General features: G+C 44.9%; 1 protein-coding gene across 2 annotated transcripts; it reads left to right on the forward strand.

Annotated features, from left to right (window-relative positions):
* Positions 1-1285: 1285 nt before the first annotated feature.
* LRRC8A (leucine rich repeat containing 8 VRAC subunit A) lies at positions 1286-21794 on the forward strand. Of its 2 annotated transcripts, XM_066562670.1 has the most exons (5): positions 1305-1320; positions 2008-2221; positions 2642-2767; positions 11401-13564; positions 16350-21794. In XM_066562670.1, the coding sequence occupies exons 4-5, from the start codon at positions 11408-11410 to the stop codon at positions 16623-16625; spliced, it is 2433 nt and encodes an 810-aa protein (XP_066418767.1). In that variant the 5' UTR covers positions 1305-1320; positions 2008-2221; positions 2642-2767; positions 11401-11407; the 3' UTR covers positions 16626-21794. The 2 variants fall into 2 exon arrangements, with proteins under 2 accessions (XP_066418768.1, XP_066418767.1); XM_066562671.1 differs by lacking the exon at positions 2008-2221 and having other exon boundaries at positions 1286-1320.
* Positions 21795-22321: the final 527 nt, after the last annotated feature.

The raw sequence follows: 22321 nt of genomic DNA on the forward strand, positions 1-22321 counted from the left end.
GAGCCTTCAAATGGCTCAGTGGCATTTTTTCCCGCGCTTTCTTTGCCCTGTCCTCCACCAGCCTTGTGTCTTCCCTGGTTGTTGTTTGTCCCTGAATTTAACTTGTTTGTTTAGATGTATTAGCAAAAAGCCAATTTAGCAGAAAAGTGGTCAATTTTCTGTCAGGTCCATGAGTTGAACTGGTTCAGGGTAGATATGAGGGCAAAAGGTCTTGCAAGGAAAAAGAGATGTGGGCAGGGAGGAGTAGGGAGAAAAAGGGATGGACACAAGCCCCTACCTTCTCTGTCAGGATTTAGATGTTATATTGGTTCAAAAGTATAATGAAACTTCACCTTAATGCCCTCTTGGAATTTAGCAGAAATTTCTGGATGAGGTCAGTGATGTAAAGGGCACATCTGACCTTGTACTTTTTACTATAAAACTCAAGGAAAGTTAAAACCTTCGTTTTCTTCAGGTAATTTTAATTTAATAAATGCATTGGAACATGAACAATTCTTAACTAGCGTTTAGTTAAAAAAAACTTAGCTATTGCACTGGGCTGATAAGAGTTTACAGCCTTATGTCCTGGCACTGGTAGGACATAAGGCTGTAAACTTAAGGACATATCCCAGCTCCTCTGGTACAGGTCCTTATGTTATACAGGTCCTTATATCCCCATATGTAAACATAAGGACATATCCCAGCTCCTCTGGTACAGGTCCTGTGCCTGTGGCTACAGGAAGTTGCTAAGACTTATAATATTCCTTGAAAGCCACAGATGCACTTACTTTATTGTTCCACACATCACTAGTGTAGACAAGTTAAAATTGGCTGCACTTAACCACTCAGAACCACCTGCTGTACACTAATAAAATTACAACTAATGCCTTTGAACCATCCTTTATTCATTTAAAAAGAAATTATGCTGCACAGTGTTCTCCATTACGTCAGACAAGTAACAAATAGCTACGAGTGAATCACTTTTTTCAGATACCACAAACTTTTCAGCAGCTGAATGCTTTCGGTTCCTTTAAGACTGGCGCCATTTTGAGCGCTGCCCGGCACCAAGATGGCGCCGCCGCCCTCACTCCCCCCGCTCTTCCCGCCCGCTCCCCTGTGGAGCGCGCCCTGCACAAAGATGGCGCCGCGCCCCTATTGCCATGCCCGCCCCCAAGATGGCGGCGGGACGAGGCGATGGTGGCAGCGCCGACCGGGTGAGGTCAGATCCGGGGCGGGGCCGCTGCGGGCAGGGCGGACAAAAGGCGCCGGAGCGGCGTAAGGGAGGGTGGGCGTCGCGGGCAGGTGGGTGCGGTGGGTTCCCGGCACGGCCGCGGCGGGCAGGTGGGTGTGCCGCGCTCCCCTCACGCCACGGGCGGGCTGTGGAGGCGTGTCCCCCTGTGGGGTGATATCCCGGAGGGGATGGGGTGGGACGCCGGGTCGGGGGGGCGCGGCTGAGGGGGCTCGGAAGCAGCGAGCAGGAAGGATTTGCTGAGTAATTGGGCAGCGATTCGGATCCTCCGTGTCCCGCCGTCCCTGCTCTCACAGCGCCCGGGGCAGGGGGGTCCTCGCCCCGCCTGTGGGGTGAGGCAGGGCCGGGCTGTGCGCAGTGTCCCCCCAGCGAGGGGAGGACGCCGCTGTTTGTTACCTGCGGACGGAAGCGCGGTGGGATTTATTTATATCTCCCAGAGGATGTTTCTTTCTGTGTCCGGAAAGCTGCGGTGGAGTGGCGGGGGCTGGTGCCGAGGTGTGCTGGGTTGAGGCTGGTACCCATTGCCTGGAGCGGAGAGAAGGTCAGAGAGTCCTCTCCTCCCGGTGCTGCCTTTGCGGCACTGTGGTACGGCTAAAATGCAATAGCTTTGGTTTGCAGGGTGTTGCTTCAAAATCTGTTAGCCCGAATGGTAACTTTGGGATTAAGAGGAATGAACCCTCGGACATCTTCAGCATTATGGGGTTGGACTTTCTTCCACTGATGTCTGTTCTTTCTCATTTCTCCCTGTTGTTAACGCAACACTCTCCGATGTTTTGCAGTCTTCTACATGGCTGGGAGGCTGGATGCTTGAGAGATCCCTCTAAGGATCTGCTCCCTTGCCTGTTTTCCCATGCCCCGTGCTGACATGCAGGAAGCAAGGAAAAAAACCCCAGCCCAGTTGAAATTTTTGTTGGTGGTGCTCAACTGCTTCCACTTTTAAGAAGATCCGTGTTGTGAGCGAAGGGGGCAGTTGCTTGGATCTGGATTGGTTAGGTGTGTGATCTGTGTTTTCTGATACCTTATAGTAACGTTTAAAGTGGATCAGGCTTTTCAGACTAGAAATTAGGCAGTAAAGTCATCTCTTTCCCCATCTGACAATGATTTGTTATTCTGCCTCTACTTGTGTAGACTTAGTTGTGATATTAGCATTCAGCATCTCTTTTGGCTGCATCTGCAACACCTGCTTTTTGGTAACTTCTGTTAGAATCACAGATGCTGGAAATTCCTTCCTGTTGAGTTTTACTTGGCTCCTAGTGTTCTTGCCATATTTCTAGGTATCAGCATGTCTCTTTTTGGCTCCCAGTGACCCTCTGAGTTGTTTGTTGCTTCTTAGGTACTGTTTGCCGAGTTTTTACATGTCCCTCTGTGAACTCGATCCCCTCTTTTTTGCTGATAATCTGTGTTTCATTTCAGGGAAACTGTTCCCATGGCTTGTGGGGAGTGCAGCGCTTCAGCACTCGCTCGGGATCCAGCAAGTAGGAATATCAGCCACTTCCAGCACAGAGAACTGACGTGCAGATAGCAGAACCCTGCTGCAAGGTGAGGGCTCCGGGCCAGCTCTGACTGGTCAAGCCAAAAAAACAAAAAAAGACCCTGCTTAAACATAGATGCAAAGCCCAGCACATGAGATAATCGATACTGAGGAAAGGTGATTGGTCAGACAGTGGTGGGGAGAGTGGCGGTATTTAATTGTGGTAGTGTTAATTAAATTCTGGGTGCCCTTAGCTTGGAGATGACAAAGGAACTGAGCCTTGTAAAAAGTAGAATATAACATTATATAGTCACCCATAAAACTAAATCCTGGCCACATAAACCCTGACTTGTTACTGCACTTAACAGTAAATTCAGAGGCTGCCTGGTAAATGTTTTGGTGACTGCTGCCTGAAAGGAATGCAGCTGAGAAGCAGGAGGAGCTGGTGGTTTGGTGGGTGCCCTTCCATTTCCCGTGGGCTGATATTTGTCCTCCTGTATAGGCGTCTCCAGGCAGTTTTTCCCAGTGCACTCACCTGTCACCTGTGTGGGTGTCAGTTGGGCAATGTCAGAAACTCATTGCAGGAATGTCCCAGCCTCCTTGGTTGTGCACTGGGACAGTGATTAAAGGCATTGCAGAGTTCTGTGCCCATCTTCAGGATGGGAAATTCTGTCCAGCTTGGCTGTGTTCTGAGCAGGGATGTGCAGTGTGTTCATTCCAGAATAGAAGAAACCCCTAAGGCTCACTGGTGTTCTGGCAGTTCACTGACCCTTTTCTTTTTTTAACTTTGTCATGGTATTTGAAAACTCTTAATTCTTGTAGGTCAAAGACAACATGCATAAATATTTCCTTAAAGCATGCCAGAAGCCATGTGTTAAAAGCTAATGTTGCCATGCTTGAGATGTGAGTGCCTGAAGCCTTCCAGTGATGACTTTCTGAAGCTGGTTACATTATAGTAACTGCTGCAGGCAGTCAAGAGAGATGGTCTGTGGTTTGGGGGTCCCTTGTGCTATTAAAAAAAAAAAAAACATCAAATAAGCAGTGGAGGTCTCATGTATCAAAATATTGCTGTTTGATTAGAGCAGGCTTTTAAGAAGCCTTTTCCTAATACTAAAGAAGTTTTTTGTTCAGTAGAGTACTTCAGAAGAAAGTTTTTTTGTGTTTAACTGAGCTTAACTGGTATCTCAGAAAATAGAAGGCGTTATCTGGTGAGTGGTGCTGGAGAAGGGTTTATTAGGATTTCTGTGTGGGGCTCATTAAAGCAAGGGGAGCTGTGCACAGCTATTATTTTGGTAACAGTTAAAATTCAATTATTCAGCTGCAGTGTGGTGAGTCTCCCTTTATGCATTTCTACAAGTGTTTTCAAACCCAGCCTCAGTTTAGGCTTTGCACACTAATACTGAACAGGTATTCAGCAGTCTACATGCTTTGGAGAATGTCTCTTGAATGCTTCCAAGCAGCTTTTTTTTTTAAACTGTTGATGTGGTGCATGTGTCTTGTATTGCAACTTGAAATCCAGTTCCTCTATCTGGGGTATCTCTGCCTTTCCTGCTGCTGTGAAACTGCTTTTGAAACTAAAAGGTGAATTCAGTCCTGACCCCCTTGCTGAAGTAACAGTGCTGCCCTCACCTTGTGTACCAAACCTTGTTAACATCTGCTATAAAATTACCTTGGCAATTCACAAAGCTCCTCTAGTGACTGCTGCTCCTGGAGCTTCAGCCTGCTTCTGTGCACAGTGAAGATGTGTGCTGGACTAGTTAACAGGTTCTCTTTTAGAGTTTTGGTTTTATCAGGCCTTGGTGATGCAGGGTGAGGTGGTCTGTTTTTTATTAACTAATACAGTCAGAAAATGTTCTGAGCTGGAAGTCACAGTTTTGGAGCAGGTGGTCCTGAGGGCAAGCCTTGTAGGGAATGTATGAAGAGGTTCTTGCTCCTCTTTGCTCAGACTGGGGTGAGATATTAGTGTACTGATAGTTGATGTCTTAATTGTCTTGCATTGCTCTTGTCTGTGTCGTCTTTCATCCTGACTGCCTCATCTCTTGGAGCTTGAAAATAGCTGTGGTAACACCCATGGATTTGTGCATGTTGTGCCAGTCTGTCATCAATGAATTAAGTTATCCTTGCTTTTACTCACTTGGAATTTATTGTTGACTTCTTATCTGCTGTTAGTTATTCCAAAGCTCTGCTCTGTCTGCCCTTCCCACAGAGAACTGAGAGCAGCTGGTTCCTCCAGCCCTCAGTGCTGGAGTTAAATGCTGCAGAGCCCCCTCCTGCATCTGGTGAGGTGCTTGGAGCTGGTCTGGTTTTCTTGAGTAGTTACTAGCAGAACGAATTCAATCACTTGTATCAGGCAGCACAAGGGACTGCTTCATTGTGTCCTGTTGGAGGAAGCCAGTTGTGCTTTTCCAAGACAGGTTCAATGCCCTGTCCTTGAAGCATTTTTGTTATGGCAAAGAGAAAATTAATTTTGGATAGGAAGCCTGTAGCCATGTACATTCATAATTTATAAGCTGACACAGCCATTTTGCTGTGGTTTACATCAATGTTGCAAGTCATCCGATGGACTTAAATTTACAACACCAGCACACAGTCCGTGCCCCAAGTGTCAGTGATGCTGGTAACTGCAGACTGTGCTCAGTTCTGTGCAGCTGGGGCAAAACGCTGTCAGGAGGCAGAAAATGTGGCAGGCCAAGCTAAGTCTAGCATGGATTGTTCTGGTGGTGCAGCTGTTCTTCCCTGTACTTGTCAGGACACGTGTGGTTGTGTGATGGTAAACAGGAGCTGTTGCACTAAGCTTAAGACTGACAGCCTTGCATCTGACAGAGTCAGTTAATGGGTAGGTGTAAAGATGATAAAATACTATCCCTAATGTAGGTGGATTATTCTTTTTAATGAACTTCAATAAAGACAATGTGATGCAGTGGATTCACTTCATCCTGCTGTGTCATGTGGCTTGGGTGGGGCTGGACATTGTGGAAACCACCTTACCCTCCTTTCAGTGTTGGGTTCACTGCCTGTTTCACTCTGTCAAAATGATAAATGACCCTTTCAACTTGACAGAGAATCACAGAGTGGTTTGGGTTGGAAAGGACCTTAAAGATCATCTAGTGATCATATTCATTTCTCTGCCTCAGAAGATGTTTTGTCCCACAGGAGGGGTTTATCTTTTTAAAGCAGAAGGGACCTGATACAGGAATAATGGTTATTTAGGGCTTTGACATCTGGCTTCACTGCTGTTTTGTTCTAAGCAGCAAAGGACAAAACAACTGCAGTTGTTCCATCTCATGTCTTGGGCTTTCCCAGTTGATCATGTGGCTGTTCTTGAGCTGGGAAGGTTTTCTGAGGGGTGCCTGAAAGCAGCTCTGTTTTCAGCCTCCCTTTTTTCCCCCCCTCTTAATTCTGGACCTAGTAAACATGGGGGAGGAGAAACATAAATTCCCAGTCCCATTTCTGCCCAGTAAGCTCTTGCATTTCCTGATTTTGAACAAAGAGCTCTGTGTCATGCCCTTCTTTAGGATTTCAGGTGGCAGCTTGCTGAGGAGGGAAGCTCTGCTCTGTTGAAAACTTACTGTAACGTGTTGTAGCGCGTTAATAATCAGGGCTGTAGTCTTGAAAGCATCAAGGTTATTATTTCCAACTACCTTTGATGCTGTCAGCACCTGAACAACTCCCTCTTTCTCTGGGCTTCTGAGAGGTAAGAAATTCTGTCAGGAGGGTTTGACTTGTGCTTTGCAGTCCACAATTTTAAAATGAAATCAACTGGTAATTAAAATATGTGTAGACAAAACCAAAGGGTTGCCAGATTCAACATAAAAATTCATTGATGTCTACTTACCCAGAACTGTTTTGTGAGACTAAATGTGAGGATTTTCTTCAAATCAGGGGGGTTTGTGCATTCTTGTATGTGTCTTAAGGTTGTGCATATAAGTGCTTTCTGGCCAATAGCTTTGTTAGTAACAGAAAAGAGGAGGAAAGAGGAGGCTGGATAAAGTATTCAGCAATGATGAGTCAAGCTGACAAACTGGCCAGTGAAACAGAACAGTGATGTTGTTTCTGTTCACTCTGTCCCGAGCTGGATGTGCTGGCCAGCAGCTGCAGGCAGGAATTTGAAGTACTGTTCAACTAGGTGTCTGCTGACAATAGGTCAATCTTCAGTGCTTGAAATTAAGTGGTTTTGGATAGAGGAATTGTCAAAATCAGAGAGTAGTTACTAAACAGTTCCTCTGTTAATACCTGTGGTTTGTGGGAAACATTCATGCTCTCAGCTCTGTCAGCCTTTAAGAAGGTACTTGCTGCTTTTATGATGTCTGTCAGCTAGATGCATTTAATCTTGTTTCTGACTGGTTTTACTGTGTAGGTGTGGTTTGTTCAGAATGTCCCTGTTATTCCAACATGAGTGATTATCTTTTTCCTCCAGGTGTGTTTGGTAAAACATAGGATTAGTACTTGGTGATGCTTATGGTTGGCTGAAGGCTGGGTAGGTTTGGCAGGCTGGTTATGTAAGTCTGCAACTGCTGTTCCTTCACTTGGGGCAGCCTGTTCAGCATTAGTGGGGAGGCTGTAGGTTTGTGCCCAGCAGGCTGAGGCAGGGATGGTTCCTGGTGGGATGCAAATCTGGATCCAGGTGAATTTGCAGGCCCTGAAGAGGTATGTAGTAGCCACACATGGAATGTGTAAACATTTCAGGAGCATATTTATCTTGGCTGTATTGATCCTGTTATATAACAATGGGGCTTTAGCATACAGATCTTTTACTGAACAATCTCAGGGGTTGCTGCTCTAAACTGTCCTGAGGTGGTTCTTTATTGGCTATAGAGAAGCTCAAAGTAGTGTTGCTTGATGTAGCTGAAATCCTCCAATGTAAAGTGATTTCTGAGGGGGGCAGGGGTTGGGGGACTGCTCAGGGACTGTGTGCTAGATGTGGCTGGTAAGTTGACAGGAGTTTGGACAGAGAAGTTTTGATGTATCAGCTTGTGCAAGTTTAGTAAAGTCAACTTGTCCTTAAACTTAAGCACTCTCAGAATCTCAGTTTTGATGACTTCCTGTGGCAGAGGTAGCTACACTGCAAATACATTGCCTGGTCCTGAGCTCCAAGTGGAGGGCTCTGCAATTTGAAGAATATATTAAAGAGCTTGGACCCTTCTTCACCAACACTGCTCTGACACTGAACTTCCTTTTCTGTAGCTGTTCCTGTCCATAAACTCATTCACTCAGTTCAGGTGTTCTGTGCTCAGCCCTTGGTGAGGCTGTGTGCTAGAAGTGACTTGGCAAATAAAGCTTCTTCGCAGTGAATATTTTGCTGCTGACATACCATCCTGGAATCCAACTCTTAAAAAGAGCAGAAGCTTGAAATCTTGAGTGTGCTGGTCCTGGGGATCTTGGTTTGCTCTTGGTCACAAGGGAAGTAACTTTATTTCTGGCCAGCTCTCTTCATGCAAGCATTGTTCTCAGTCCCATGCCAGAGTAATACCCTCCGTGTAAATCCCTCTGTTCTACTGCCCATGTTGGGAGAGTTGGTGCTCCAGCTACCTGCGAGTTGTCTCCCTATAGAGTGCTGGAAATCCCAGCCCTTGTGGGAAGAATCCTTCTCTGCAAGGGAGAATCAAGGGACAGAGATGAGCCCTGAGAATGTGACTTGTCTGCTGTTGTCATCCACCCTAGCAGCAAAACTGCTCTAATCCAGCATGGAGAATGTTGCCGCAAGAATCGTGTTCTAAAATCATTACAGGATGGAGTTCACAAAATCAAGATGACATTTGATGACAAGATACATCTCCTGATGTAGAACCATCAGGAGTTAAAATTGAACTGCATGCACAGGGAATCTGGTGAGGAGGGATGGGACTTTGCCCATCTACTTTTTCACGTTTTTGCTGGGTACTTTTCCCTTTCATTGCAGATACTGGGAATAAGGCTAGATAAAACAGTAAATTCCACCTCCTGGAAAGGTGGCCCCTAGTTTTATTGTTCCTTTTTGGGACTTGAATGGGTACTCCACTGCTGCCAGAAGTGAGAATTTGCTGTCAATGTTCTTTTCTTCCCCTAGTGCCCCTTCATTGTTCCTGGAAGGCAGGAGATTTCCTGCTCCACCCTGTTAATTGCTGACACTGAACTGTAATAGGTTTCAAGGGATGCTCATGATTCTTTTTTTTAGCTGTCTTGTAAGTGCACAGTGTAAAGGGGGATTTCCTACCCCATGTGACTGGTAAGCAGAATTAGGGAGCCAGCTGTGCTAATTTCTTTTTGGTTTCCTTCCTACATATCCTGAGCTACAAATCAAAGTGAGTAGAAGGTTCATTTCTTGTGAGAAAGAGTTAGGCATGTTCTGGATTGAGCAAAATGAGTAAACCCAGCACTACCACACGTTTGCAAATGTCATGAGACCCTAATTCCTGAAAAGAGATCATCCCAGTTTCATAATCCTACTATGGAGGGTCTGATATTTCCTACAAGTTTGTCAACCAAGAGGGAGGAAGCAGGAAGGACCTTTGAGGACAAGTTGGTATCAAGGCAAGAGGAAAGAGATAAACATATTTTTTCCCCTTGATATGGAGTAGAAGGAGTAGGTTCTTTCATGAAGAGCTGTTTAACTGCTGGATTCATTTCAGGTGTTCTATTGTGTAGAGAGAGCCTCTGCTTTATCCTGCAATTATTATTTCTTAGTACTCACAGACAGCTTTTCCTAAATGTGTCTTGCACGTGGGCTCTCCTCTCCCTGGGGCAGATGAATTCCAAGGAGGAAGCTGAAATGCCTTGCCTAGGGCTTGCAGCAGGGTAGTCACAGGGCTGGGAGGGAGGCTTTCAACACCTTGTCAGTCTCCTCTGGCTGCTCAGCTGCTGTCCAGAAGAGGTTCAGCTCTGCCTGCTCCTTTCCACTGTTGATGCACAATTCTCCTGCCCTGTTTGTGCAGTTCCTTCTGCAGAGGTGTGTCAGCCACTTCTCAGGGGCTCTGCAGTCCTACAGGACATTTTTTTCCTCTGACAGTGCTCTAGATCACTGTTTTCATCCCTTGTTTGTGACTTTGCTGGTTGATCATTAATAGATTTGCTGTTCCTTGTTTTACTGAATTTGTAGGACAGGAAATGCCACTTTTTCCTCTTAAAATTACCCACAAAAAGGAAGTGGAATTTCCCCAGTCTGGCTTTTGTGATGGACTAATGTAGTGTTGGACCTGGATGGGCAGAAGGAAAAACTTTACTTCAGGAATGGTTTTCATCTATCAATCTACACCTGTAGCTGCTTGAAACTTTCCCAAGCAGCACTGAGCCAGAGCTGTCATTTGACCACTTATTGTTGTAAACAGCAAACCAAAGAATAGAGTTCTGTATTTAGTGTCTCTAGGGAATGTGGTGCTTTCTGAGTTAGGAATGGCTTTCTTTGCAGTTCAGTGGTGGAAGTTAATTTGAAATAAAAACTTGAATTCTACCAAAGCAGGTGGTGTGGGCAGCCCCCCCTTGTCACAGAAGGCTTTGTCCCAACTAGTGATATTGAGCTTTTGGCCCTCCAGGACTTGTTGGACTGTCTGTACAAATGAAATCTTATGGTTTGGGGTAGCATGCTTGAATTTTTGTTTTCTCCCTTATACTTGAATTGTGTGAGTTTCAAAATGACTGAAAAACTAGTGCTTGTCTTGCTCCTGAACTTTGCTAAAAGGATGCTGTAGCATCCTGGTATTACTGCTTTTTCACTGTCATTAGAATGAGTTACAGTGACTCCATGGCCTTCTGTGTTACCTGTCAAATAGGGGGATTTTGTGAGCTCCATTATCCATGGATCAGTCAGGCTTTGGGGCTTGTTGAAGAGCTTGCTCAAAGTTTCATCTGCAAGTCTAAAGGACAGAATAAGCACTACCATCAGGCCTGTGCTTCCCAGAACCTTTTGATTTCCTTTGTGACACTTAAATCCCTGCTGGGAAGAACTCTAGGTTGGTCAGAGAAGCAAATTCTTCCAAGCTTGTTTCCCCCTTCCTCTGTTTCTGAAGTAAGTAAGGCAAAAACCCAGCTGCTGCAGCATTTCAGTACTGAATTTCTCAAAAGGCAAGTAGCTAATCTTTCCTTGGAGAATTAACATAAAGGAAGGAAGCCAAAATTACTTACTCGGAAAAGTCATGATGTTGAGCAATGTTTTTTCTCTTTTCCAGCTTGCTTTATGAATGTCATAATGAGTTGCATCAATGAAGTGGTTCTAGGAAACATAACTGTGTTGTATGTAGATGTTTTCCTTGCTCCTTCAATCTGAGAACCAGCCATATGCAGAATTTTATGTAGAAGCAGTAACAAACCAATGATAAATATGGTCTGTGTGTAGATTTTATCACTTCTAACAGTGCTGGCAAATTCCTTCATCCCTGAAATTAAATCCCTAGATAAAACAGTAAATTTCCAAGTACTGGTCTGGTCAAGGGAGTTAAGTCTGCCCTGTGAGATTTCTTTGAGTGTCTTACCCCACAGACTGCTAACAATAAGCACCAGTTCTGAGGTTTTGTGACAATTTGTCTGTCTGTCACGGAAGGCTGAACAAACGTCACTGCCTGGGCTATAGCAAATGACTCACAGGCAGCCTCATACATTTGTCTCACAGTTACTTGAATTGCATCTTAGCTAATCCCAGTTTTGCTATGCCAGCACTTAACATGTGTTTTCTCACGCCCTCTTGAAGAGCAGGACAAAACTCTCTAAGCTGTTTCTGGTTTGCTTCCAGGTGAATCATGATTCCAGTCACCGAGCTGCGCTACTTCGCTGACACTCAGCCAGCCTATCGCATCCTGAAGCCGTGGTGGGACGTCTTCACGGACTACATCTCCATCGTCATGCTGATGATCGCCGTGTTCGGAGGGACGCTCCAGGTCACCCAGGACAAAATGATTTGTTTGCCCTGTAAATGGGTTACCAAGGACTCCTGCAATGACTCTGTCAGGGGATGGACAGTGGCAGCCCCGGAGCGTCCCTACTACAACACCAGTCTTGTTCCCTCTACCGACTCGGGGCCTACAGGGATCCGATACGATCTGGACCGGCACCAGTACAACTACGTGGATGCGGTGTGTTACGAGAACCGTCTTCACTGGTTTGCCAAGTATTTTCCTTATCTGGTGCTGCTACATACCCTCATCTTTCTGGCTTGTAGCAACTTCTGGTTCAAGTTCCCAAGGACCAGCTCCAAGCTGGAGCATTTTGTGTCTATTTTGCTTAAGTGTTTTGACTCTCCATGGACAACGAGAGCATTGTCTGAGACGGTGGTGGAAGAGAGCGATACCAAACCAGCGTTTGGAAAAATGAATGGTTCCATGGACAAGAAATCCTCCACGGTCAGTGAGGATGTGGAAGCCACTGTTCCCATGCTGCAGAGAACAAAATCTCGAATTGAGCAAGGGATTGTGGACAGGTCTGAGACCGGTGTCTTGGACAAAAAGGAAGGTGAGCAAGCCAAAGCACTCTTTGAGAAAGTGAAAAAGTTCCGTACTCATGTGGAAGAGGGAGACATAGTTTATCGCCTGTACATGAGACAGACCATAATCAAAGTAATCAAGTTCATTCTGATAATTTGCTATACTGTGTACTATGTCAACAACATAACGTTTGATGTAGACTGTAAAGTGGACATTGAGAGCTTGACTGGCTACAGGATGTACCGCTGTGCTCATCCTTTGGCCACTCTCTTCAAAATCTTGGCTTCTTTCTACATCAGTCTGGTGATTTTCTATGGTTTGATCTGCATGTACACACTGTGGTGGATGTTGAGGCGGTCGCTCAAGAAATACTCCTTTGAGTCCATCCGGGAGGAGAGCAGTTACAGTGACATTCCTGATGTGAAAAATGACTTTGCTTTTATGCTCCATCTGATTGATCAGTACGACCCCCTCTACTCCAAGCGCTTTGCTGTCTTTCTGTCAGAGGTGAGTGAGAACAAATTGCGGCAGCTGAACCTCAACAATGAGTGGACTTTGGAGAAACTACGCCAGAGGATCACCAAAAACTCTCAGGATAAGCTGGAATTGCATCTTTTCATGTTGAGTGGCATTCCTGACACAGTCTTTGACCTCATTGAGTTGGAGGTCTTGAAGCTGGAGCTTATCCCTGATGTCACTATTCCCCCCAGCATTGCTCAGCTCACCAGCCTTAAGGAACTGTGGCTCTACCACACAGCTGCCAAAATCGAGGCCCCAGCCCTTGCCTTCTTGAGGGAGAATTTGAAATCGCTCCACATCAAGTTCACAGACATTAAGGAGATTCCTCTTTGGATTTATAGCCTGAAGACACTAGAGGAGCTTCACCTGACAGGGAATTTGAGCGCTGAAAACAACCGATACATTGTGATAGATGGACTGAGGGAGCTGAAGAGGCTGAAGGTGTTGAGGATGAAGAGTAACCTCACCAAGCTGCCACAGGTGGTGACAGATGTTGGTGTCCATCTTCAGAAGCTTTCCATCAACAATGAGGGCACCAAGCTCATTGTCCTCAACAGCCTTAAGAAGATGGTCAACCTGACAGAGCTTGAGCTGATCCGGTGTGACTTGGAACGCATTCCTCACTCTATCTTTAGCCTCCACAATTTGCAGGAAATAGACCTGAAGGACAACAACCTCAAAACTATTGAGGAAATCATTAGCTTCCAGCACTTACATCGTCTCACTTGCCTTAAATTGTGGTACAACCACATTGCCTACATCCCCATGCAGATAGGCAACCTGACCAACTTGGAACGCCTTTACCTGAACCGTAACAAGATAGAGAAGATCCCTACTCAGCTCTTCTATTGCCGGAAACTTCGGTACTTGGATCTCAGCCACAACAACTTAACTTTCATACCACCAGATGTTGGACTTCTTCAAAACCTGCAGAATCTGGCTGTGACAGCCAACAGGGTAAGTGAGCAAAGAGCTGAGTTGCTGTGTGAGGAAATAGTGCTGGCACTTCTGTTATCTGTGTGATTAAACATGCTACAATGGTCTGTGGATACAACTGGCACTGCTTTTGTATCTCTCTGAGGGGTTTATCTAAGGCCAAACATTGCAGATAGCTCCAGGGCAAGCCTGTCTTCCAAGAGTCCTTGTCCTGTTGCATTTCTTCTCTCAACAGTGAGGCTGCTTCCAAGTGCCAATTAGAGGCTGTTTAGAAACCCTGGAAGTCAGTTGTTTCTCTGCAGTTGGAAGCATGTAGTCTCTAGATTAACATTGATTTTGGGCTTAAAATGGAGATCTGAGAAACTGTAGTCTTAATCTAAAACTATGTACTTAAACCTGTCTACTTCAGACATGTACATACACTGGGAGCAGCCATATAGGGAATACATGTCTGGCTTACAGCTTTCCTTAGTGTAGTTTGCATTTGCAGGGAGTACTCCATGGTTTGGTCTTGTAAACACGTGCTTTTTGTTTCAGTCTAAGTGCAGGGCAGATAAGAGAGGATGACCAAGTGTGCTCTGCTGCCTGATTACCATAAGATGTTTCTTGGCTTGTGTTGGTGGGTGTTTATTTGCTTAAAGCAAACCATACCCATATCTAGTTCTTTGTTTCTTGTTTTAAGACTAAGGGGACTTCATTTACCATATCTGACAAAGCTGAAGCTTTCATTCATTCTGTCTGCAAATTCCTAGGAGACTTTTTCCCTTTGAGTTTATTATGACCTTAAGTTGAAAGAGCCTCTAACACAAGTACAAATTGCAGACAGATAATTAAGTGCTTCTGTTTTCTTCTGGGACTGAGCAGGATTGTCCTGGAGCAGTGCTAGTTTTCACTGTCATATATCAAGGTCCTTCCTACTATTGGCAAGATCTGTTCCTGGCTGAACAGTGCCAGATTACTTGTGAGAGGCACGCAACAGCTTCAGTGTGGTTTGGCTTTTCACAGAAATGCTCTTAAATCAAGTATTTAATTGCTAGTGTATTTCAATATTAGACAGGGTTCCTAAAACTCCAGCCATAAGCTGAGGTTAGCGTCTGAGAGCTTGTGCCTCTGCAGAGTAGGAGCAGACAAGGGGCAGTCATTCAGCAACTCCAGCTGAACATGTGCTCACTGGGGTTTCCTGGCACTGGAGGGTTATGCATCTGTTTGTGTGGGTGGCTGAAGCTCTGGTAAACTTCGTGGTACGTTGCTGTTCAGAACTCAGATAATTCTGTACCATTTGCCTTCTGGCAGCCTTCCTAGCACAGCTTCCTGAGGGTTAATCTGCAGTGTATCCTCTGCAGCTTTGGGGTGGGGCATTTCTTGGATGAGTGGAGTTAGAGGCAGTTCCATTTCCTGCAGCACAGTGTGGCACCACCATTTCTCTCTGGAAAAAAACCCATGCAACAGGAAGGCTGGAGCAGCCTTTGCTCCAGTGGGTTCAGAAACAAAATGTGGTGAGGACCCCATGGAACAGCCAGACTGTACTGGATATCTGGGAAAGCCAGAATTACTGACAGCCTGGTTACTCCCAGTAAATGGTGACAGCAAGAAACACGAGGACTGATAGACTGGCACTTCCCAAGGCCAGGAATTGTCTCTCTTAAAATGTCTTCTCTTATCTCAGCAGTCTTAGTAAATAGAGACTTCTGGAGTTGGCTGGCACTGCTGTCCTGTACTGGAAAGCAGGCTGTTCTAACACATTGCTTCCTTCCTAAACCAATACTTGTACCTCAAATAACTCTATTATTTTCAAGAGTCTGTGATCATATGTTGCTGTTTGCAAAACATTCCAGTACCAGTAACAATGACTGCATTGAATTGTCTCTAATTGGTCTGGTTTCATCTTGGCTTTTTCTTAGACTCCTCCTCATTCAGAATGGATTACAGGCTAATTTAGCACAAATGATATGCTACATAATTTGAGTTTAGAAAAGTAATTTTTGCTTTTAAAGGCAAATGACAGCCTCCAAGCTGAGACTTTGTATTAAGGGGAGGATCCTGAGTTGCTGCATTTAGTTTCTAGCCTAGTGTTTGCTAAACCTTAGCAATAGAAAGAAATTATTTGGGAAGACTGGACTATTACAAGGATTTGCTAGAAATAAGGCTTACTAAATTAGTGATTCATGGTTACCTGAAGGTGATGTTGGGAAAGCTAACAGCTGCTGACTTTGTTGTTGTTTTATTTTTGGCACTGTAAAAAGCCCCTGTGACTTGGAGCCTAGAAAGTCTTTGCAACATTTCACAGCCCTACGGAAATGATGGAAGATTGCCAGTTCTCAGGGCCACAAGGTTGTACCCATGTAATCTCTGCCACCTTACAGCCAAACTAGAAGTCCTGATTAAACCCAGTCTTTGTTCAGTGTAATGTCAACTGTAGAATGGCGTCTTAAAACAAAGGAGCTAAGATCCAACGACAGAATAAAGGATTTGGGATGGAAAGAAGCCAGTACAGATGAAAGCATGTGACAGTGTAGCCCAGCTGTGAGCAGATTTCTGGTCCTGGAGACAACATCTGCTTTAGCCACCATCATTGGTCATCTCTTGTAACTAGTGCAGTGTCTGAAAGAGGAATCCATACAATCACCGTGCTGGGAGCACCCAAAGCAGGAAGCTCAGAAAGCAGGAACTCACTCAAGGGAGAAGCGGACGATTGAAAACAGGGACTCTGTAAACCTTGGAGCTTCGTGTTGGCTCATTGGCCATCTGTGAAGGCGTGTCTGTGCCTGTTGGTGACTTTGCCTGTGATTGGTTTCTTTTTTTTCAGATTGAAAGTCTCCCACCAGAGCTGTTCCAGTGCAGGAAGCTGAGAACCTTGAACCTGGGAAACAACGTGCTGCAGTCGCTGCCCTCGCGCGTGGGAGAGCTGACCAACCTGTCGCAGATCGAGCTGCGAGGGAACCGCCTGGAGTGCCTGCCCGTGGAGCTGGGAGAGTGCCCGCTGCTCAAACGCAGTGGGCTCGTGGTGGAGGAGGACCTGTTCAACACCCTGCCCTTGGAAGTCAAGGAGCGCCTGTGGAGGGCAGACAAAGAGCAAGCTTGAACCCCTGAGAAAAGGGGAAAGCCTCTGATCAACTAGAAGGAAGCAAAAGGCCACTTCAGTCCCCTTGCACCCAGATGCTCCCCTCTATCCACTCCAATCACTATCAAACTGGCCAAGGAGTACTTGACAAACATGACTCTGAATGAGTCAGCTTCTTGCCTCAGATGCAGGATGGGGGAGGTTTGGGATCAGGATGAGGATCAAGACAGATTAATTGGCCTCTGAGCAGGGCCCAGGGGGAATTAGAGGTGTTGCTTTTCTTCTGAACAGGAATTGGGGTGAGGTGGATGGTGCTGGTGAGAAGGAATGACCGTTGAATGGAGGAGAAAATGAACGTGAGGATTGCTGCATTGCTCCTAATAGGGCTTATATGTGTCAGGGGCTAAGGGAATCCAGTGTCCTGCAAGCAAAGATCGAGAGACAAGGAAACCTCTTGAACCTCCATCTCTGTGGCAGCTGGTACTGCTTCCCTCGGGCTCAGATTCAGTCAGTGAGCCCCCAGACTGGGGTGGGATAGGACACAGACAGCTGATTCTATCTAGCTGCTGGCATTAGGATTTGGGAAATAAACATCTTGCAGCTGCTTGAAGGCAGAATTTTTTTTTTTACTAATTTTCTTTCCCCTTTGCACACTCCCCACCTTCTCCTCTGCCCCTGGAGAAGGAATCAAACCTTTAAGATTGCACTACTGTAATGGTTTCAAGTCATTTGTTTGGGTGAGTAGATCACAGCATCCTTCTCCAGCTGATGTCCTGGAGGCACTAACTGACACAGCTCCAGAGCTTTAGCCTGTTCTGAAATGGATGGTTATAGTGCAGGTGGGAGATCTGGATAAAAAGCACTCTCTCAGAAGCATGGAGTTGCTTCTGGCTTTTAGTTCCAAGTTACTTTTTAATTGCTGGTATTTTGTTGCATATCAAGTAGGAATGTAAAACTGGCCAGTGTGTCAGGGGCTGACATGGAGCTGGAGAGGAAATTTGGGCTTCCTCTGCACCTCTTGTCCCCCATTCTGCCTTCCCCCAAAATTAAGTTGTTAAATTAAGTTGTTCAGTGGTCTGCCAGTGTTTTTCATGGATGCAGTCTAGAGAGCTGCTTGATTGTTCTCTTCTGTTGTTCCCCTCACTTTAACAGCTGTCAGTTCCTGTTACACCTCTTGACCTAAATAAGAGGCTAATGCTGATTGAACCTGGTGCTGGAAAAGAAATCTTGTCCTCTTGTTTGTTCCTTCCCTTTTCATTCCCTCAGTCTTAAAGAGGGGAATGAGAATCCTCTGTGGACTGAGCTCTTCTGACTTCCTGAAACAGAGCAGCCTTTACTGAAACAAGTTTGACCTGTTTGGTGGTATTTGTCAAAAAAACCCTGAACCTTCTGGGCTGGCAGAGGTAGATAATGTGTAACAGTTACTGATTATCATGTCCTTAAGGTGGGGTGGTTAAGATGCCTCCAGGACACAAAGGTCTTCATTTTTCCATCAGAAGGAAGAGGAGGTGCCTGGACCTACAGGTCCTGGTTGTAACATTCTGCATCAGACCAACAGGTTGGCTCCAAGGTGCAGAGCTGCAAGCTGGGGGATGAGGAGTTTGGAGGCCTCCCATGTGTACAAAGGGGGAAGCTCCATCCAGCTCCAGAGTGATTCCTGACAATCTGCCAGCCAGTGCCCTGGCTTATCACCTGGCTTGTGGTGATCCCATGGATGCTGGGGCAATAAGGCACAGTGTGGCTCTCTTCATCAGATGTAAGATATGACATATATATATACTAAATATGCTGAAACCATGAACAATGTTAACTGGACTCTGGATTTATTGATGTTCAGATGCTTAAATAAAGCTACATTAAAATCAGGAGATCTGTTTATAAAGCTGCTTTTAAGAAAAATGTAAATCTTGCTTCCCTTAGTCCATTCATTATGAAACGTCTAAACAGTCCAGGGGATAATATAATTAAATCTCCATCTGAGAGGCAAGGTACTGTAAAAGCTTTTCTGGCTTCTAATAGGGTTAGTGTCTTGAAATTGTGTTAGAGCTGGGGCCACAGCTGAAAGGATGGGGAAGGATTGATGCTGATTGAATTGTATTTATATTTGCCCAAGCATTTTGGATCGTGGAAAGGACAGAAATTGTTAGGTGGGCTTTGTTTCCTGAGTAAAGCAGAATGGCTTCAGGCTGAGCTACAGAAATGCTGTTTTCCAGTCAGTTCCCTGTGGTGGATGGTGAAGGAAGCTTTTTTCCTTAGTCTGTGCTAAAAGATAGCACTGGAGAATAATGGCCCCTGAATGGAAACGTGGACTCTGTTTGCTATTCAAGGCCACTGGGTGACTGTTTTATTACTCGTGTATTTTAGACCAGGAAGGGCTGAAAGGGCAAAGCACCCCCTGGGAGTTTCACTTTGCTCACAGGAGCAGTGAGATTTCTCCAGGATGTCTGGATTGGAGATGAGCGCTTTGACTTTTGATTCCTGGTGTGGTTTTAGTTATACAACCTAAACTTTGCACAGCTGGGTTAGAGTTTCTATAAACAGCTCCTGAAAGTATGCTGCAGTGCTTCTAGAAGCTTGCAAGCCTCCTGAACAGCTCTGAATCCCAGCAGCATGGGTGAACAACAGGCTGTTCTGCCAGAAGGGAGGGACTGCCTCCAACTCCGTGCTGTGCTCCTGCTGCTTCCTGAGTGGAGACTGCCCTGGGCCTGAGGTGTGCAAAGCAATTGTAAGACAAGCTGGTAATTGATCATGCATGAAAATGCCAGCTTTGTGCTGCTTTTGCAATAGTCCAAGCTTAACTCTTTTGGTTATGGCTGCTGGGGCTTGAGAGCTCCCTGTGTGGCAGAATGGGGATGAGCAGCCTGATAACATTTTGTACTGGACACACAGGTGACACAAATACATTGTCACTCTGAAAGACAGCAATATGCATTATTTACTTCTGGTATGTGCTGCATGGTCTTCCAGAGCATCAGTCTTGTATGATGAGATGGAAAAAGCTTTAAAACTTCCAAGGATAGGATCTAGACCATGAGTCCTGAACATGTTTATGACTGAGGGCTGCTGTAAAACTCAACCCACAGCAGAACGAGTCACTGCTCAAACTTTTCTGGATTGCTCCTTCTGTGAGGGATGTCCTTACATCAACCATCCATCCTCACTTGCAAGTATTCAATCCATGAATATTCTGTATTTTCCTTCAAGTTTCCATCAGAATGAAGCTTAGGGGGTTTATTTCTGACACAGATCAGTGCATTCACAAAAAGCATTCAGTTTAAGCAGACAGTCACTGCCCTGGTCAGTGTCTTGTTCTCCTGACAAGCTGTTCAAAACAGTAGCAAACCAGATTATTTATTAGCTGCTAAACCAGACAGCAACTTGAATTAAACCCTGTTTCCTTGATAGCACTTCTGAGCTGAACAAGTTCTTGGAGATCACAAGGACGCTCATCCCATGTTAGGATTGAAGGTTAGTGACATGCACTTTACCTTTCCTGCTAAATACTCCAAAAAGTGATAAGTTGCAATTAATTCTTTTGAACCAGCTGAAAGGCAAGGAATACAAAACCTATTAAATGTGTAAAATTGTGCTGTACCCTGACACTGTGCACTGGAATGTTAGCTGAAGTTGTTCTGTGTTTCAGATTACTTTCTGATTTTGTTATTTGATCCTCAGTTAATTTAGCAGCTGGAAGTATTTTACTCTGTCAGTCTGAGCAGTTAAATAGCTTTTACAGGTGTCTTTCATGATGTGCTGTTCTTTCATATTAATTGTCACTTCTTTTTAATAGCCTACCTCATTTTTTATTTTTTCTTATTACCATTTATACACTCTATTTAGCTCACTCCATTTTAATTAAAGTTCTTGGTGTTCATTACTGTAAATAGTATTTACTGGTTTCTGTTGCTGAACCACATGAAGTCCTTTTCTTTTTTTTCCCCTCTTAAACAATTGATTCCAGGAATTTTGAGAACAATAACACATCCTTTACAGAGGATGAGTTGTCTGGAAAAAAGTTTCAAATTTTATTGATTCCTCGGCCGTGACATTGTTTCCTTTCCTTACCTCTTTTCCTGCTTTAGAATGGAACTCTCATGGTTTGAGTTCCTTGGATTTTTAAATGTTTTTTCAGTCCTCCTTCAGGGGAGGAGTAACTTTTGTCCCCCTCATCAATAGCTGTGCCTTCTCTATAGGTCTGTTAATGTACCATCTCCCCAGAGGCACTTGCTCCCTGGAGTGTATTTGTAGCAGTGCCTGCCTGAAGCCAACTCATCCCTTGGATTCTTTTTGTTTCAACCCTGGAGAGATTTCCTAACCTCTGGGGTGATTTCTCACTGCCAGACAATTCTGTCATCCTGTAAGCAGAGGCACCTGCTCTGAAGGTCACCTAAGGTAAGGCTGTGGGGATGCTGACTAGGAAAATTATTGCTTAAACTTCACTTTTAAAGTTTTTCTTCCATTTTAACCCTACTGTTTGGCCACAGTGGATAGTGTAATTTTCCCAAGCATGTGCTCAAAGTGAATGAGTTTTCTGTCCTACCTCATTCTAGCAGTGTACAAAGCACAACTGGAATGGGGCAGGATTATTAAAGTTTGTTTCAGACTCTTCTCCCTCCTGCTGTGGGTTAATATTTAAACTGCTTTGGGAGTATGAAATCTTCCAGAAATCTCATATGCAAAATCCAAAAGTTTCCAAAGTAGCTACACTTGAATTGCTGGACCCCAATGGCAAAGGTCAACTTCGTGTGAGTTCACACAAAGGCTTAATTTAGGATCCCTGGAATTTTCCATCCCTTCCTCCATTTCCTTTAAAGGAATTTTATTTGACAATGGAGGAGTTTTTCTGGAGGAGGCTTAATGAGAAGGGGGCTACTGAGCCTGAGTCATCTTTACAGCTGACACATGTGTCCATTTCAATAAGTCACTACTCATGGCTTAAACATGGTTCACTCCCATTGTGTAAATGGGAGTGAACCCATTTGTAAACTGTGCACAAGCAGGGCTGTGGTTTGGCATCTGGGACCTGAAACTTGGTGTAACATTTCAGAATCATGACATTCACTTTGTATGTGGGATTGTTTGGGCAGCTGAGCAACAGCACCTTCCCCGTGAGCACTGCAGGCTGCTCTTGCTTGCTCTGAAAGACTTGTACAATTGGACACTTCACCAGAATAAAAGTTTTAATTTGCATTTTCTTTCTATGTCTCTGTTCTTTGGTGTTTCCTGTCTATGATGCCATTCAGCCTTCCATGATGTCACTTTTCAAAAGACAGATGTTAATAATTCCAGCTATTGTGTAGGATTATTGGGTTCTTTTACTCATTACAAAAGTTCTAGTGGATTATGACATTCCTCTATGAATTAAGTAGATGTACAAGAAAGAAGTGTTGCTCTGTGGGAAGCTGGGGCTGTGTCACAGATTTCACTATCACTTTACAAGTGTCCCAAACAGTTTCTATTTCTGAATTTAAGGCTGTTGCCACAGGAATTGTCTTCAGATTGGTAAATTATTTCAGTTCCTGCCTTCCCCATGGGCTCCTTAACTGGAAATGCTGGCAGATAGTGTCTTTCCCAATGCATGAAGTGTTACAGAGAATCAGCCTGTGACTTACAAAGAAAATTTGAGTTTCTGTGCAGCTCTTTTACTGTGTAGAAAGGTGTTTCTCTTGAGTTTTACCTTCCCCCACTTTCTTTGTCTGTGACTACTTGACCACAGT

This window comes from Molothrus aeneus, chromosome 19, assembly GCF_037042795.1.
Source record: "Molothrus aeneus isolate 106 chromosome 19, BPBGC_Maene_1.0, whole genome shotgun sequence".
Taxonomy (NCBI): Eukaryota; Metazoa; Chordata; class Aves; order Passeriformes; family Icteridae; genus Molothrus; species Molothrus aeneus.

Coding starts and splice junctions, on each gene's coding strand:
- LRRC8A (XM_066562671.1), top strand. CDS start 11,408: ATGATTCCAGTCACCGAGCTGCGCTACTTCGCTGACACTCAGCCAGCC. Junction 13,565..16,349: donor TGGCTGTGACAGCCAACAGG/GTAAGTGAGCAA, acceptor CTTTTTTTTCAG/ATTGAAAGTCTCCCACCAGA.